General features: G+C 37.1%; 1 protein-coding gene across 22 annotated transcripts in view; it reads left to right on the forward strand.

The window, feature by feature from the left end:
• Window positions 1–18222, forward strand: part of UNC79 (unc-79 homolog, NALCN channel complex subunit) — a 266834-nt gene that overhangs the window by 61081 nt on the left and 187531 nt on the right. For 21 of the 22 annotated variants that reach the window (XM_019462133.2, XM_053889744.1, XM_053889739.1 and 18 more), the window contains 3 exons: window positions 1814–1906; window positions 11007–11062; window positions 11747–11876. The exons of the other annotated variant lie outside the window; for it this stretch is intronic. In XM_019462133.2, the coding sequence (XP_019317678.2) occupies window positions 1814–1906; window positions 11007–11062; window positions 11747–11876 (279 nt within the window). The remainder of the gene's footprint in view (window positions 1–1813; window positions 1907–11006; window positions 11063–11746; window positions 11877–18222) is intronic. 22 annotated transcript variants of the gene reach the window in all.

Below are 18222 nucleotides of genomic sequence, written 5' to 3' on the forward strand. Positions count from 1 at the left end.
TTTTAACAAGCTCCCTGGCTAAATCTGAGAGAAAATGCATCTTGTTCTTTAGTATTTGGCTCAAAGTTCTCTTCCCTTGATTAATCTCATTTGATTAATCAACTTTACCATCTAAGAGCATTGACATGATCTGCATATCTTTGTATAATTATTAGTACCCATTTATATTGCACAGCCAAACTAGTTCATCTACCTGAATATCACCAGCTTGGTGGCGGTAGCAGCATCCCAGCTGTGAATGATTAATAAAAGCAAATTCGGGTAAATAGAACATAATGATAGATCCCTTTTCTTTATTTGTTTGCTTATGTCTGTAAAGCTCTTGTAAACCATCCATTGTGGTGCTCAAAGTCTTTCTTTTACTTAAAGAAAAGAATAGAATCATGTTAAAATTTTCTGTTTTCTCTATTACATGACAAATCTTGTAGTGTTTTAATGGTTCTTTTATCCATGTGTATGATTATAAGTTGCCTTATTCTTAATGGATGGAGTTGAGATACTATTTCCACGTACTGCACTTTAATGTAAAATATAATAAAAATAAAATAAAGCAGATTTGTGGGTCAACTGATTTTTTTGTTGTTGCCCACATTAGTGGTTTTCTCTATTGTGTGGAGGAAACTGAGGGTTGACTGAGGGTGTCATACTCACTCTACACCGTTCTGCTCATGCTTTCTTGATGATCTGCCACAAACCTAACTATAAGGAGAGATTCCTCCTACTTCTGCAATTATCCCTGAGAAAAGGAATTCATTTTATGTTTCAGTGCTTTTAAAGTTTCTTCTATGTGAGCCCTCTCTCAATTACTGGTTAGAATAATAAAGTACTCTTTGGAGACAGCAGCTCTGTGGAGTGTTATCCCGAATGACCTCCATCAGTGCTAGTTTTGAATGCTTGTTGGAGTTCCCTGACATACCACTAAAAAGGAGAGAGAAAGAAATGTAATATAGTGTTGGATGCATCGTAAACAAGCCACTTAAAGATGTCTTAAAAGCATTATGTAAGTGATTATCATGTGGAGACCATGGATACACAGCTACAAGATGAATTTTGAAGAAACCAGCTTGCTTTGTGACTGAATACTTGTGGCACAGGTTAAAATGTTCAGTGACAGTGTTATTCACAGATTCGAAAAATGCATTCTTTCAAACAACTCAGTTGGATATGAAGATGGTAAGCTCTGGAAAAGTAAAAAAGTGGTTCTCATGGTGATGAAGATGCTGCTGCTGAGTTACATGTGAAGGTTTGAATAAAATTGTTAAATGATATGTGAGAGCTGAAAATAATTTTTAAATTAATAGACAATTTTTTTAATAATACATGATTTGAAATTTGTGTAACTGAATTAATAAGGCCCCTATTATAAGTGGACTATTACTTCATTTGCATCTCTGAAAGGTGATACATTCAAGTTGAGTTCAAAATAAATAAACCTTTTATTTTTACTTTTATTGAGATAACCTTCAATATGCCTTTATATTTGGGCACATGAGGATCTTGTTTTTTCTTTCTTTTCCACCTAGATGTAAACATCTTGGGAGCAGAGATTGCATCTAAGTATATTTCTGATAAAGCCATGACATCACGCTCTGGCACTCTTTCTTCTCCTTGGAGATTCTTACCAAATGTGTGCTATTGATGATGACAGATGTAATATTTGTATGCTAGGACAGAATTTGTGCTTTTATTTGTGCAAAACATCCACTGAATTGGTTCAGACTTTTAAACAAAGTTTCCTCTCAGCTATCATGCTGTATGACAAGAAGTATACATACAGACTAATTGTGTCTAATCAAAAGATTTTTTGTTTCAGTGGGTTCCTCAAGAAGAGAAGGCGTTCCTGCCCATGTTAATCTGTCTGCGTCATCCATGCTAATGATTGCAATGCAATACACATCCAACCCAGGTAAGTGGCCTTTTGAATGGCTTGACTAATTTCAGAAACAGTTGTTAAACAAGATATGAAATAAGTAAGCTAGAAATTCTCATGTGGGAAGAGATTTTCTTTGTGGATAGACAACTGGGGATGTGTTACAAGACAGATTTTCGGGTTGAAATAAATTCACCTTGCCTGTTGCTATTAGCAGTAATCTTGCTGGCTGGTCATATTTTTTGAATGTTTGGGGCAATTTTAGAACACTGACTAGAAATTGAATGTAAGTATATAGGAATAAGTTAAATTAGAAATGTAAGAAATCATCTGCAATTCTAATGACTGAAGATAATTACTGTTAATACTTTGTGAATTTGCTACTCCAGTGCCACACGAGTCTCCTTGAACATGAATTTTTTACTACATTTCCAATTATTTCTTTAGAACAAATTCATAAAAGAGGGATTAATAAGTTAAGGGACTTGATCATTTCAGTAGTCTCACTAACTACATAGGAGAGTACAGTAACCTGTCGTTGAGCATTATCAAAGTTTGTATTCTGTCAGACAGATGAAGAAGAATATCTTGTTGTTTTGACTTGTATTTCTTCTCTTATGACTCATGTTGGACTGGTGTCATTTCCATTCATCTGTATCATTTGCTTTTCATTCATGAGTATAATTGCATATGAACTTTGGGAAACTGACCTGAAAAAGGGGCTGACTGTTGGCATCACATGCTATGATATGAACTCAATTTTAATTTTCATGTATTGTTTATATAGAAAGTGAACAAATTTGGTGGCACTGTTTTCAATCTTCTGCTTAATTACATAATAAATAATAATTACATTTTTGACGCAGGATGGGGAAGAAGTGTTTTATTTTATTTTTTAATTTATTGTTGTTTATTTTAAAAAGCGTTTAAACAATTTTTTTAATGTTTGTTTATTTTTGAGAAAAAGAGAGACAGAGCATGAGCAAGGGAGGGGCAGAGAGAGGGAGACACAGAATTCAAAGCAGGCTCCAGACTCTGAGCTGTCAGCACAGAGCCTGACACGGGGCTCGAACTCACAAACTGTGAGATCATGACCTGAGCCGAAGTCGGAGGCTCAACTGACTGAGCCATCCAGCTGCCCCTAAAAGTGTTTTTTTTTTTAAATGTTTATTTACTTTTGAGAGAGAGAGAGAGAGAGAGAGAGAGAGAGAGAGAGAGAGAGAAGAGAAGTGAGGCGGGGCAGAGAGAGGGAGACACTGAATCTGAAGCAGGCTCCAGGCTCTGAGCTGTCAGCACAGAGCCCGACATTGGGCTAGAGCTCACAAACTGTGAGCTTATGACCTGAGCTGAAGTCAGATGCTTAACAAACTGAGCCACCCAGGTGCCCCAAAAGTGTTTTATTTTGAAACCTTAATGCTTCTTCATTTGGAGTATTACCCTTTAAATATGAAATGGCTTGTGATTATTATATGAGTAATTAAAACGTATAGTTTTTTGGAAGTTCTGTCTCCTATCTCACTCTGGCTTGGAGGGCCCTCAAAATGTCATTTATATTTATTATATATTATTTTTTGAAAACACCCTTCATTTGGAGGGTGTAAGTTGAAATCTCATCCTGAGCCTTTGATCCTAATTTCTAAGTTGGGAGACAGTAGAGTAGGGGCCCTAAAATTATGAGGTTAGAGGTTTGCGGGTCATATCTGAGCTCACCAGCAAATTGCCAGTTAGTGTTAACCTTGAGCAAGTTTTTTTAACCTCCCTAAGATCAAGTTTCCTCATTTCTAAAACAGGAATAGTAATTTCTGCAATGCCTTAAAATGTTGTGAGCATTTAATGAGTTAAGTATATGTAAAATGCTTACGTAGCATAGTGACAGACACCTTGTAAATGCTCAATAAAGAGCTATGCAAGTTGCTGCAATCTGCCATTTTCTTCTCGGAGTTGAGCGTTTCACTGGAAAACCACTATGATCAGGCTGCGTTACTTCTGTTATTCCCAAATCTGTATCTTGATCTGTTCATGGGGAATGTTTATAGCCAGCTTTTCCATGCTAAAAATTACACTTGGGACTCAAAACTAGTCTTATGTTGTGGGAAACTGTTAAGAGTGAGGCGATATCCACCAGGGGGCTCTCAGGGACCAAGTGGTAGGGCGTCATTTTGTCATTTGAATTTTTATTGGGGAAGACAGCAAGTGGCAGCTTGGTCCTTGTAGCCCATTGTATATCAAGGATGAAGCATAGACCTGCTCAACTGATTGATTCCTTTGTTCACTGCTCTGAGCTAGACATTGTGAAAACCACCCAGAAATACAAGGTATGGTGCTTGCTGTAGACCTTAGGTCTAATTGGAAATATGAGGCATATTCACATAAATCATTAATTTACAATGTAAAGTAGAATGTAGAAAGTACAAAATGTGTACTATAGATAGTATTAATTCATCAGAGGGAGTGAACTCTATGGATTGGAATGATCAGGAAAGGCTTTGGGCCACTTGAGCAAAGTGTGGGTCTTAAAATATGGATAAAGTTTTGATTGAGAGGGTAAGTGGGACAATCTGGGAGGGCAAGCAGTTTAAACACAGGGACTCTCCAGGTGTGTTCATGGGACAGTCAGTGGACTACTGTGAACTGGGTTCAAGTGACAGCCATATGGAGAAAGAGAAAGTGGTCTGGAACATCTGTACTTGTGAACTCATTGATGCCTTAATGACAACATTCCAATTCTAGAGGGCTATTTATATTTTCAGTAAATAGTCACTGAATATCTAGTCCGTGCCAGACACTGGAGACACCATGGTTAGCAAAACAGAACTGACCTCTGCCCCTGCCTCATGGAGCTTATATGGTAGTGGTGGGAGAAGACATTAATTAAGTAATTTTAAAAGCAAATATAAAGTTTCAGCTGTGATAAGCACTTTGAAAGATGCACTTTGTACTATGAGACTCTATAAGAGGGGATTTTTCTTTTTTTAAAATATTTATTCTTGAGAAAGATAGGGAGAGAGAGACAGAGCACGAGTGGGGCAGGGGTAGAGAGAGAGGGAGACACAGAATCCTAAACAGGCTCCAGGCTCTGAGCTGTCAGCACAGAGCCCAATGTGGGGCTCGAACCCAGGAACCATGAGATCATGACCTGAGCCGAAGTCAGATGCTTAACCGACTGAGCCACCCACCCAGGCGCTCTGGGGTTTTTCTTTTCATGAAGATGTCAGAGAGGGCTTCTCTGGGGAAGTAACCTTTGGTCTGAGGACTGAAGGATGCGTAGGATTCACAAGGCCTACAAGGGGTAAGGGGTTCAAATAGAAGAGTCTCATGTGTCAGAAGAGAGCCTGGTAAGCAGGTGGGCTGAGAGATTGGTACAGCTGGAGCTCAGTGTAAGGGCTGCCTTATGGAAGGTAATATCGTGGACATCTATGGGCCAGAACATGCAGCATATGTGGGCTCTGCTTGGGAGTCCTGTGTTTATCCTGAGTCTAATATGAAGGCTCTGGAGGACTTTGGGTAGTTGTACTTGTGTCACCCTGACTGCAGTTGAGAGTAGATTTTAAACTGAATCAGGGTGGCTCAGTCAGTTAAGTGTCTGACCTCAGCTCAGGTCATGCTCTCATGTTCTGTGGGTTTGAGCCCTGTGTCAAGCTCTGCACTGACAGCTCAGACCCTGGAGCCTGCTTCGGATTCTGTGTCTCTCTCTCTCTCTCTCTCTCTCTCTCTCTCTCTCTGCCCCTCCCCAGGTTGTGCTCTCTCTCTCTCTCTCAATAATAAATAAATACATAAATAAATAAATAAATAAATAAATAAATAAATAAATAAATAAAAGAAAAAGGAACCAGAGTGGATGTAGATTGACTCTTGAGGAGCCCTTGCATTTGTCTTGGCATGTAAAAGTCAGGGGCAGTTGAGACCAAGAAAAGTAGTATTTAAAAAGTAAAATTGATAGGAGTTGGTGACGTATTAGATATAGTGAATTTTTGGCTTGCATAACTGAATGCATGGTGGTTCTATTCATTGAGAAAGGAGACACTAGAAGATGAAAACCAAGCTTCTGAGGGAAGCTCATGAGATCTGTTTTGGACATGTTGTGTTCAAGATGTCTTTGAGATGTTGAAGAGGAGATGGTATATCTTGGACTAATACAATGTTAAATGTCAATTATATCTCAATAAAACTGGAAAAAAACCTCATGCATAATCTCAGTAATAATTCCATATGACCAAAACACAACACTGCAAATAAATCAGCTTCCTCAAAAAAAAAAAAAAAAAAAAAAGAGGCATGGGAATGCAAACTGGTGCAACCACTCTGGAAAACAGTATGGAGGTTCCTCAAAAAACTAAAAACAGAACTACCCCACGACCCAGCGATTGCACTACTAGGCATTTATCCACAGGATACAGGTGTGCTGTTTCGAAGGGACACAGGCACCCCCAAGTTTATAGCAGTACTATCAACAATAATCAAAGTATGGAAAGAGCCCAAATGTCCATCGATGGATGAATGGATAAAGAAGATGTGGTATATCCATACAATGGAGTATTACTTGGCAATCAAAAAAAAGGAAATCTTGCCATTTGCAACTACGTGGATGGAACTGGAGGCTATTATGCTAAGTGAAATTAGTCAGAGAAAGACAAAAATCATATGACTTCACTCATATGAGGACTTTAAGAGACAAAACAGATGAACATAAGGGAAGGGAAACAAAAATAATATAAAAACAGGGAGGGGGACAAAACAGAAGAGACTCTTAAATATGGAGAACAAACAAGGTTGCAGGAGGGGTGGTGGGAGGGGGGATGGGTTAAATGGGGAAGGGGCACTAAGGAATCTACTACTGAAATCACTGTTGCACTAGATGCTAACTAATTTGGATGTAATTTTTAAAAAATAAAAAATAAAACAAGTTTTTAAAAAAAGTTAGTAATCACATAATTAACATAAAAAATTGAATATATTATTATAAAATTAAGATCAAAATTTTCAATTGTTTTAATGTATAAGGATATATATAAGGATATATAAATTACCATTTAAAATGTGAATTTAAAAAAAAATTTTTTTTAACATTTATTTGTTTTTGAGACAGAGAGAGACAGAGCATGAATGGGGGAGGGGCAGGGAGAGAGGGAGACACAGAATCTGAAACAGGCCCCGGGCTCTGAGCCGTCAGCACAGAGCCCGACGCGGGGCTCGAACTCACAGACTGTGAGATCATGACCCTAGGTGAAGTCGGACGTTCAACCGACTGAGCCACCCAGACGCCCCTAAAATGTGAATTTTTAAGATACTTTGAGCAGAACTCTTTTATAGGTCCTAATATATTGACAAATCAATAAATATTCCAAAAAGAGGCAGTGGTAATTAGGAAGTTGAATTATGAGTCTGGAACTCCGTACAGAGCTCTGGGCTAGAGGTAATGAACCTTGAACCTACACATAAATGTTCAATGACCTTTATTGAATTGCATATAGATGGTAACTGAAGTTGTATATGAGTGTGAGATTGCTTAGGGGAGAGGAGAGCATAGAATGAAAAGTGGAGTGGGCTTATGATTGGGCTTTCAAGGACTCCAATAGATAAAGATCTAGTAGAAGAGGATGAACTTGTCAAGGAGGCAGAGAGGCTGTATCTGTTAGGATGTGTTTTGAACTACAAGATCGTTTGTTGTTTACTTTGTTTACTTAGTAGGAAGTCTTACAGACAGCGCCACAGTATCAGGGGACTGAGATGGCGTCTTTGTGTTTCTCTTGGACTTCTCATATTTGCAAGATGGCTGTCACAGTGGGACTTGTTATATTCTTGAATAATCACATCCACAAACAGGTAACAGGATCAGTCAGGGTAATTAGAGAAAGGTCTCCTGTTGTCCCTCTTTCATCACAGAGGAAAAATATTTCAGAAGCCCCCAGTGGATTCTTTCTTAGGTCTAACTTGCCAGGGCTGAGTCACATGGCCATCTCTAGCTGCCAGGGGCTCTGGGAATGTGTCTTGCTTTGTAGTCTGTGCATTGGGAGATACACGAGGAAGAAAGGGTTGTTGATAGTGTTCGAGTAGCAACAGTAGTGTCAGCTACAGGTAATAAAAGAGGGTTAGTCATGAAATCAAGGGAAGAGAGGTTTTTATTTTTTAATTTTTTTTAAATGTTTATTTTTGAGAGAGAGCATGAACAGGGGAGGGGCAGAGAGAGAGGGGGACAGAGGATCTCAAGCGGGCTCCACCCTGACAGCAGAGAGCCTGATGCAGGGCTCGAACGCACTAATCGTGAGATCATGACCTGAGATGAAGTCGTATACTCAATGGATTGGGCTCAACCTTCCCAGGTGCCCTGGGAAGAGAGTATTTTGAAAAGGAGACAGCCGTCAGCACTACTGAGTGCTTCTGAAGGTCAAATAAGAGGCAGATTGAAGTATGTCCATTGAATTCAATGACAGAGGTCACTGGTGACCAAAGTGGAACCTGGTTCAGTGCTGTGATAGGGTTGGACGACAGCTTCAGGAATATGCAAAACAGGTGTCTAACTAGGTGACAAGTAAACATAGGCAAGTAAACATAAGCAAATCAAAGAAGCTTGCTGTTGCATAGCTTCTAAGAATTCCTCAACAAGGTGAAATTGGTGACTGAATGATAAAAGACTCCCATTCTAATCTATCATTCTGTTACTTGCTATTTGTTTAACCTTGGGCAAGATAGGAAACTAAGCCTGTTTCCTAATTGCAACATGGTGGTTATGAGATAATATGTATAAGACTTCTAAAACAATACCCAGCACATAATGAACCCTCAATAAATATGAGGCTTTATCACAATCCTATTGGGCAGTTTTTTATCCTATGTAGTTCTTGATCTCATTGATATGTTTATATTATATGATTATTGTTGCTAGGGATTTTCCTTAATATTTCTTTTGTTAATAAGAGGAAGGATCTCAGTCAAAAGCTTGATAAAGTCAAGGGCTTACATGATTTTTGAAATGTATGAATACTATAAGGACATAAGTAATTTTTTATTTTATTAAAATTTTTTGTTATTATTAAAAAATTTATTATGGAGGTATAGCTGACATACAATTATATTAGTTTCAGGTGTACAACATAGTGATTCAACAATTCTGTACATTACTCAGTGTTCACTGTGATAAATGTGGTAACCATCTGTCACCATACAATATTATTACAATATTGTTGACTGTATTCCCTCTGCTGTACTTTTCATCTCTATGACTTATTTATTTTATAACTGGAAGATTCTGCCTCTTAATCCCCTTCACCTATTTTGCCCATCCTTCACTCTTCTTCCCTCTGGCACCCATCAGTTTGTTCTCTGTATTTATGAGTCTGTTTCTGTTTGTTTGTTTTGATTTTTAGGTTCCACATATAAGTGAAATCATATGGTATTTGTCTTTCCTTGTCTGACTTATTTCACTTAGTGTAATATTCTCTGGTTCTGTCCATGTTTTCACAAATGACAAGATTACATTCTTTTTTATGGCTGAGTAATAATATTCCATTGTATATATTATATCCACATCTTTATCCATTCAGCTATTGATGGACATTTAGGTTGCTGCCCTATCTTGGCTTTTGTAAATACTGTTGCAATAAACATAGGGTTACATGTATCTTTTCAAATTAGTGTATTTGTTTTCTTTGGGTAAATACCCAGTAGTGGAATTACTGAATCATAGGTATTTTTCTGTTTTATTTTATTTTATTTTTTTATTTTTTAAAATTTACATCCAAATTATTTAGCATATAGTGCAACAAAGATTTTAGGAGTAGATTCCTTAGCGCCCCTTACCCATTTAGCCCATCCCCCCTCCCACAACCCCTCCAGTGGTGTTTTTCTATTTTTAATTTTTTGAGAACATCCATATTGTTTTCCACAAGAGTTGTACCAATTTACATTCCCATTAATGGTGCACAAAGGTTCCCTTTCCTCCCTGTCCTTGCCAATACTTGTTATTACTTGTCTTTGTGATGCTAGCAATTCTAACCGGTGTGAGGGTTAGCTCTTTGGGGTTTTGATTTGCATTTCTCTGATAATGAGTGATGTTGAGCATCTTTCCATGTGTCTGTTGGCTATCTGTGTGTCTGTTCAGGTCCTCTGCCCATATTTTAATAAAATTATTTGTTTTTTTGGTGTTGAATTGTGTGAATTCTTTTTATGTTTTGAGTATTAGCCCCTTATCAGACATATTACTTGCAAATATCTTCTCCCATTTAGTAGGTCGCCTTTTTGTTTTGTTGATGGTTTCCTTTAATGTGCAAAAGCTTTTTATTTTGGTGTAGGCCCATTTGTTAATTTTTGCTTTTGTTGTCCTTGCCTAAGGAGACAGATCCATAAATATGTTGCTAATAAGGCTGACGTCCAAGAGTTTACTGCCTATGTTTTCTTTTAGGAGTTTTATGGTTTTAGGTCTCACATTTATGTCTTTAATCCATTTTGAGTTTATTCTTATTTAATTTTAAAAAATTTTTAATGTTTATTTATTTTTGAGAGAGAGAGAGACAGTGTGAGCCAAGAAGGGGCAGAGAGAGAGAGGGAGACACAGAATCTGAAGCAGGCTCCAGGCTCTAGCTGTCAGCACAGAGCCCGATGCAGGGCTCGAACCCACGAACCGTGAGGTCATGACCTGAGCCGGAGTCTGGCGCTTAACCAACTGAGCCACCCAGGTGCCCCCATTTTGAGTTTATTCTTTTTTAAAAAAATACTTATTTGTATATTTTGAGAGAGAGAGAGCGGGCACACATGCGTGCACATGTGCACTCTTGCACACACACACACACACACACACACACACACACACACACATGAGTTGGGGAGGGGCAGAGAAAGAGGGAGAGAGAATCCTAAGCAGGCTCCTGATGGGGGGCTCGATCCCAGGAACCATGAGATCATGACCTGAGCTGAAATCAAAAGTTGGGTGCTCAACCAACTGAGTCACCCAGGCTCCACCATTTTGAGTTTATTCTTATGTATCTGTAAGATAGTAATCCAATTTTATTCTTTTGGAAATAAGTAACTTCTAATTTAATGATTAGAGTGTAAAGTCATACTAATATATTTTATTATATCTCAAAGGATATTTTATCTAGTATTTACAATTCATGCTCAAATTATATTTTCTTCCTCACAGTGTATCATTGTCAATTATTGGAATGCCTCATGAAATATAAGCAAGAAGTCTGGAAAGTAAGTTTTGGGCCAAATTTAACTCATTGCCACAAACTTAATTTATATAATATAGTAAAAATTGTTTGCAAAACAAAGGTCAAATTTATTGGTGTCTTATTATTTTGGTGTGGCAGAACTTGGAGTTCTTTCCTCCCTGGTTAACTTACTATTTAAAGCAGAAATGTTACTTGACTAACACAGTAGCCTGACAGAAAAAGTAATTGAGTATCTCTTATTCTTATAATTTAGCAAATACTATATTACATGACAATTTTATTTAATTCGAAATGGTGCTCAAGAATCTGTCTTCTTTCAAATAGGAGATGTGAATGTTATGAAATATGTTTTAGAAAACTATTTTTAAAATGCAGTGTTTGGCAAACTGGTTTATGCTATTCTAAAATCTTTCTTTAACGTTATCCTGGATAGAGAAGAATTTGTTAAAAGACAGTGTAGTTTTGCCCATTACCTGGAGGGCGAATTAGGGAGGGCTTATTTACAGAACCAATAAATGAATAATAAAAAATAATGTTTTAATCTCAGATGATCTCATCTGAGAAACAGACGTAGGTAATGAGATGTCAGGGAAATTAACCACCCAACCCTTCTATTGGAATTTTAACTGCTTTGGTAATACTAAGTGAGCTGTTTGTATTTTTATTTGATGATGCTAAGTCAAAATATGCTTCCTGTTTCCTTTAGGATCTTTTATACGTGATTGCCTATGGGCCTTCACAAGTGAAACCTCCGGCTGTACAGATGTTGTTCCATTACTGGCCCAATTTAAAACCTCCTGGGGCAATAAGTGAATACAGGGGCTTGCAGTACACAGGTAAGATGAGAATAAGCCCTGGGATGCCCCATTTTAATTCTCTTCGGCCACATTTGCCTCACCTACTTATTATTTGTTTTAGTCTTGCTGGATTATATTTATGTGCCTTGAGACATTGTCATAAACCCTTTCTGAAACTAGGTGTTATAAAATCAATTAATGAAAGTCAATTTCAAGAGCATTTATGACATTGCAGCAAATAGCCTAAGTCTTAGTCTCATTCGCTGTACACCTGGCGTGGGTGTTAACTATCGCTAAGCTGAATCAAAGGTGTGAGCAGTGAGTATTGCCGCTGGTTCGCCCACCATTTAGCAAAACCTCAGCTGGCTAATTCTGCTTGGAGAAGACTTGCACGTTTGACATTACCAGTTCATACACTAAATAAAAATTAAGAGACCGTGAGAGCCTGGTTGGACAGGAAGAGTCAACAATTGGTGAATATTTGTGTAATAACCAAGAAGTAAACGTTGAATTTAAATGTAAAGATGTGTATTTACCAAACAAACAAACAAAAGAACACCTTGAGTCCTATTGTTTATGTTTGTATATTATAAAATCAAAGAAGGAACCTATGCTTAATGGAGTTTCTGATGTCCTTGCCTGCTCTGTCCCCCCACCTAGTTGTCTACATATTTTCATGAAAATAGGAGAAGTGGATATTTTGGCAAAGATAGCTTTTATTCAAGTTATTGTGAGATTGTACACTGATCCTCTGAGAATCTCCTTCTTTCTTGGTATTACTTGTCTTTCCCATGATGATTTGAGGTGATTCAAAGGGGATTTAACTTAATTCAGGTGTCTGATTTATGTTCCTGATGAAAGCCAAGTGTTAAGAGATGTTAACACCTGTTTTTTGGGCTTTGATGGTCTCTGGTGGGCTTATTCTGAATTCAGAAAAAATAATATTGGCTTTAGTGGTAGTAATACTATTAATTAAAACAATGAAGGTAAATAGTACCTTTTTAAAAAATGGAAATTGGTATCATTGGTATTTTAAATCATGGATAGTAGAGAATATTTGAATATTGTTAAGTGGATAATTTGAATATAAAAAAAGGAAAAAATTTGGAAGCACTAATAAAATACATGAAATGGCTGGAATATTCAACTTCTCAATATATCCCTGCAATAAGCATGACGTGATGTATGAATGGGGAACCAGTATCAAATGAAATTTATTTGATAAATATTTGAAGAGTAACTATTATGTGCCAGGCACTGTTTGCTGATGCCGTAAGAACCGATTCAGAACCAGACCCCATGGAGCTTAATGCAGTCTGGATATGGAAACTGATTCACTTCTTCAACAAATGTTTATAGGGTGTCGACAGGTATTATTCTAGGCACCGAGTGGTAAAGTGATGAAAACAGACTAAAATCACTGTGTGTGGACATTTCAGTTTTCCGGGGAAGACCAGGAAACTGCTTTACAGTGTAATAGGGGCAAAGGCAGAACAAATACAAAGAGCTATGGGAATATGCAGCAGGGGCCTCTGACCTCACCCTGAGGGTGGGCAAGTTTGGGGAGGGTTAAATTGTCATGTGTCATGTGTCACTCGCATGTAAGCTGACACCTGAAAGATACGCACACTCTAGATGTCAAAGGGAGAAGGGATCATGAGTGGATAAAATGCAAATTTGAGGCAGGAGGAACACATGGGTTCAGACTTAGAGGCCAGAGATAGCATGATCCTATTTAGGAACCAGAAAGGGTTATGTGCAGCCAGACAATGGAGTGACAGGAGGAGAGCAGCTAGAGATAAGCAGAAAGGCTGGCAGGGCCTGTGAAGGAGTTGGGATTTTATCCTAACAGCAAAAGGAAACCACTGACAGGTTTTAAACGGAGAAGCCGCATGATGAGATTCGCCTGTTCAGAGCATCCCAGAAGCCTGGCAGGCTGACAGCAGCTTCCGTTTACCCCTGTGACCCTACCTGCTAGGAAGAGCCAGTCAACCATGTCTCCCCAGAATAGCTCAGTCTGTGTCTACTGAGATCAGAGCTACTCTTTCATCTTTTCTTGGCCGATCTGAACAAGATGCCTGTGTCTACCGGCATCCATTCTTCAGTCCATTGCTGTGACTGTACTTCCGTCCACCTTCATTCTTTCAAGTGTGTCATTGTGTGCCTGCTACCTGCCAGGCACTGTCCAAGGCCCTGGGGTAGTGACTCTCTTGGAACCCCCATCCTAGCTGACCATGGCATTCTATGCAGGAAACAAGAGATCATGGGAAAAAAATGAATCATTCTGCTCCATGTATTACTATTGATCTAGCAATGGCTGTTTGTCAGACATTGTTCTAGCTGCTTCTGTCTCACTTAATACTTTCACCTTATCCTGACTGAACACAGTTACGGACCAGCATTATATTGGGTTTTACAGACATTTTCTCAATTAATCCTCACAAAAATCTTGGGATGTAGGTTTTCTTATTTAAACATTATAGGTGACAAATGGGACACAGAGTTTGAGTAACATCCCTAAATTCACACAGAGAATCCCTAAATTCACACAGCTTGAATCTGGACTTACATTATGTTCATTGAAAACCCACATTTTTCTGTTCTAACAGTGTGACATTGCTTCTTTGAATTCAGTTCTTTAATTAAACTTTAGCAGGAGCATTAGAAATTTTCTATAACAGGGGCGCCTGGGTGGTTCAGTCGGTTGAGTGTCCTACTTCAGCTCAGGTCATGATCTCGTGGTTTGTGAGTTCGAGCCCCGCATGTGTGCTGACAGCTCAGAGCCTGGAGCCTGCTTCTGATTCTGTGTCTCCCTCTCCCCCTGCTCATGCTCTGTCTCTCTCTGTCTCTCAATAATAAATAAACATTAAAAAAAACTTTTTTAAATAAAAAAAAGAAATTTTCTACATCTGTCACAATGAAAGATGCACTGAAGGGTATCATCAGTATTTAGTTGTTACTCTGACTCTACATATACATTATTCTTAATAATAAAAGTTATATGGATACAGAATTTCATGGGCTTGGAAACTCAAATATGAAATACTTTCTTAGGGACCGGAAGCTTTTGTATGCTTTCTGAGTGATTTATTTCTTTTTTAAAAAGTAAAATTAATTTTTTAAAAGGAAACATTGCTCTTAGAAAAATTATAGAACCATATAAGAAAGAAAAAAGAATACTACTACCCAGAGATGACCAGTGTTAACATTTTGGTGTATTTCTCTCTAGTTTTTTGATATGTATTTTAAAATGAAATAGAGCTCATATTGTATATAATTATACAAGGTGTCCCTCCCAAGCTTTCATTACGACATTTTTAAGATCAGAAAAGTTCAAAGACTAACACTATGAACATATCTATAGCCACCTAGATTTAATAATTGTTAGTAATTAGCCATTATTTTAACTTTATATATGTGTATATAAATTATTTGTTGTTTTTTAAGCATAGTGACATAGGAATAATTACATCTGATGTGAAAATCAAATAGTGAGGATTTGGCAAGATGCAATGTTTGCCTCTTTTGGGCTTATTACTATTTATCAACAACAAAAACTCCTTCAATTAGTTTGTTCATCGAATATGAGTCTTAAAGATGCAAGAATTACAAGAAGTTTCTTGGCAATGGAAATAGCCATTCTGTTGTCCTATAACACTCTGCTTCTGTGGGGGAGAAAGAAATTATTGAGTCTTTTGTTTTTGTATGTGTGTGACAGTGTCTCAACTGGTAAATAATTTAGGTCAGCACTGGTTGTTGTGTGGTTTCCATCTGAACTATGGAACAAAAGATGTAGCACAAGATCTACATTTCCAAGACAGTTTGTTGCAGAAGTGATAAAAATGAACTGAGAATAAGTACTACAAGGTTAGACTTTGGGCTAGGCTACCAGATATCTAACCTTACCTTAGTACAGTTGGATTCTTGAGTGGTATACGAGTAGAAGAAAGTCTACCAGAACTTTTATGTCATAATTTCTCCATTATTGACTTCTTATTTATCTTTTTGTTATTTTATCTCCACAAATTTAAAAAAGTATTTTAAACCTTTTATATTTGTACTTTATACTCATATGGAAAAACACAGATTTTAGGTGTATGGGGAACATCTTCCACCATGTTTACCACCATGATTACCTCCTCCTTCTACCCCAAAGGTAACCACTAAGTTGACCTCCAACATCCAAGATTAGTTTTGCCTATTTCTGAATTGTATATAAATGGAATCATGCATTATTTGTGTGTGTGTGTCTGTGTGTATGGGCATGTGATTTGTCTATGGGTTGAGCATAACTGTGTTTTGTTTGTTTTTATTGCTACATATATTCTACAAAATTAATGTACTACAGTGTATGTATTGATTTTACTATTAATGGATATTTGGGTTGTTCCAACTTTTTGGCTATTACAAGTAACGCTGCTCTGAACATTCTTCTATGTATCTTTTGGTGTGTGCATGCACACATTTCTGTTACATATAGGCCCATGGTGGGATTGCTGGATCAAAGGGTGTGCACATATGTAATTTTTACATCTCCACCCCCCCCAGCATATATCTAATTTTAATGGGTGATGGCAAACAGTTTTCCAAAAAGGGTTGTACTAAACTATATTCCTATTACCAGTATATGAGAGTTATTTTTGTCTATATTCCACATTTGGGGCAATACTTGATTTGTTTTCAAAATTTTACCTTTTACATTTAGATGTATCTGAAATTAATTTTTCTGTATAGTGTGAGGTAATGGTCAATTTTTTCCTCTATGGATAGTCAGTGGACTCAACATCATTTATTGAAAAGATTGACCTCTTCTTACTGCTTGGTACATTTTTATCATAAATCAAGTGTTTATTTAAGGATGGTTCTCTGGGGTCTTTATTTAGTTTAATTAGTATATTTTTCTTTTCCCCAAAGCCACACTGAATTAATGTAGTTTAATAATAAAACTTTATATCTTTCAGTGCAAGTCTTTCTACCTTGTTATTATTTTTCTCTTCCTTGTCTCCCCCTGATTTCTCTTCTTCCTGTTCTTTCTCCTTCTCCTTATTTTCTTCTTCCTACTTCAAAGTTATTCCTAGCTATTTGCTAAGTTAAAGAGTTATGTTAAACACACACAAACACACCTGAACTACTAGGATTTTGACAGACATTTCCTGGAATCTATAGATCAATATGGGGAACTGACTTCTTTATAGTATTAAATCTTCCAATCCATGTGCATAGCATATCTCATTTATTTAGACTTTCTTTAGTTTCCTTCAATGCTGTTTTATAGTTTTCTGTGTAGGTGGTTTACCTATATCTCATGTAGTGTGTTCCTAGGTATTTATTTTTTTGATGTTATTGTCAGTGATACATCTTTGAAAAATTAAACTTTCTAACTCTTTGTTGCTAGTATGTAGACATGCAGGTAATTCTTGTATATTGATTTTGTATCCAGAAACCTTGCAAAATCACTTTTTAATTCTAATAATTTATTTGCAGTTAAAAAAATTCTGTGTGTGCAATTATATTACTGCTAAATAATAGCAATTTAATGTCTCCTTTTCGATCCTTAAGTCTTTTATGTCTGTTGACTTATTGCACTGGCTGAAACCTCCTTTGCTATGCTGAGTTTTAAGTTCATGGTTTCTTCTTTGACCCATGGGTCATATAGAAGGATGATGATTGATTTCTAAACATATGGGGATTTTCCTTGTGAAATTTTGTATTGATTTATAGTTTGATTCCTCTGTGGCCAGACAACATACTTTGTATTATTTCATTTCTTTAACACTTCTTACACTTTCTTTAGGGTTGAGCCTATGGTTATTTTGTAATGTTCTGTATACTTAAAAAACATCTCTTGTATTTGGTAGTTGTTTGCTACTGTGTTCTATATATGTCAAATAAATAAAATTTGTTAATTGTGTAGTTTAAAACTTCTATATCCTTATTGCATCTTTTCTTCTATTGGTTACCAAGGGTAGAATTTTAAAATCTCCTACTATGACTGTGGATTTGTGTATTCCTCCTTGTAGTTCTGCCGATATGTGCATTATTAGGTGCTTACAAATTTAGAATGCAATATTTATTTTTTCCAACGTGTATTTATTCTTGAGAAACAGAGAGAGACAGAATGTGAGTGGGGAGGGGCAGAGAGAGAGGGAGACACAGATTCCAAAGCAGGCTCCAGGCTCTGAGCTGTCACCACAGAGCCTGACATGGGCTTGAACTCACAGACTGTAAGATCATGACCTGAGCTGAAATCAGATGCTTAATTGACTGAACCACTGAGACTCCCCAAGAATGCAATATTTTCAAGTGAATTGAAACTTATATCATTATGAAATGTATGTCTTATCTCTAGCAATGCTTATTTGTGTTAAAATCTACTTTGTCTTAG

This window comes from Panthera pardus, unplaced genomic scaffold, assembly GCF_024362965.1.
Source record: "Panthera pardus isolate Hobbes unplaced genomic scaffold, ASM2436296v1 HiC_scaffold_24, whole genome shotgun sequence".
NCBI classification, from domain to species: domain Eukaryota; kingdom Metazoa; phylum Chordata; class Mammalia; order Carnivora; family Felidae; genus Panthera; species Panthera pardus.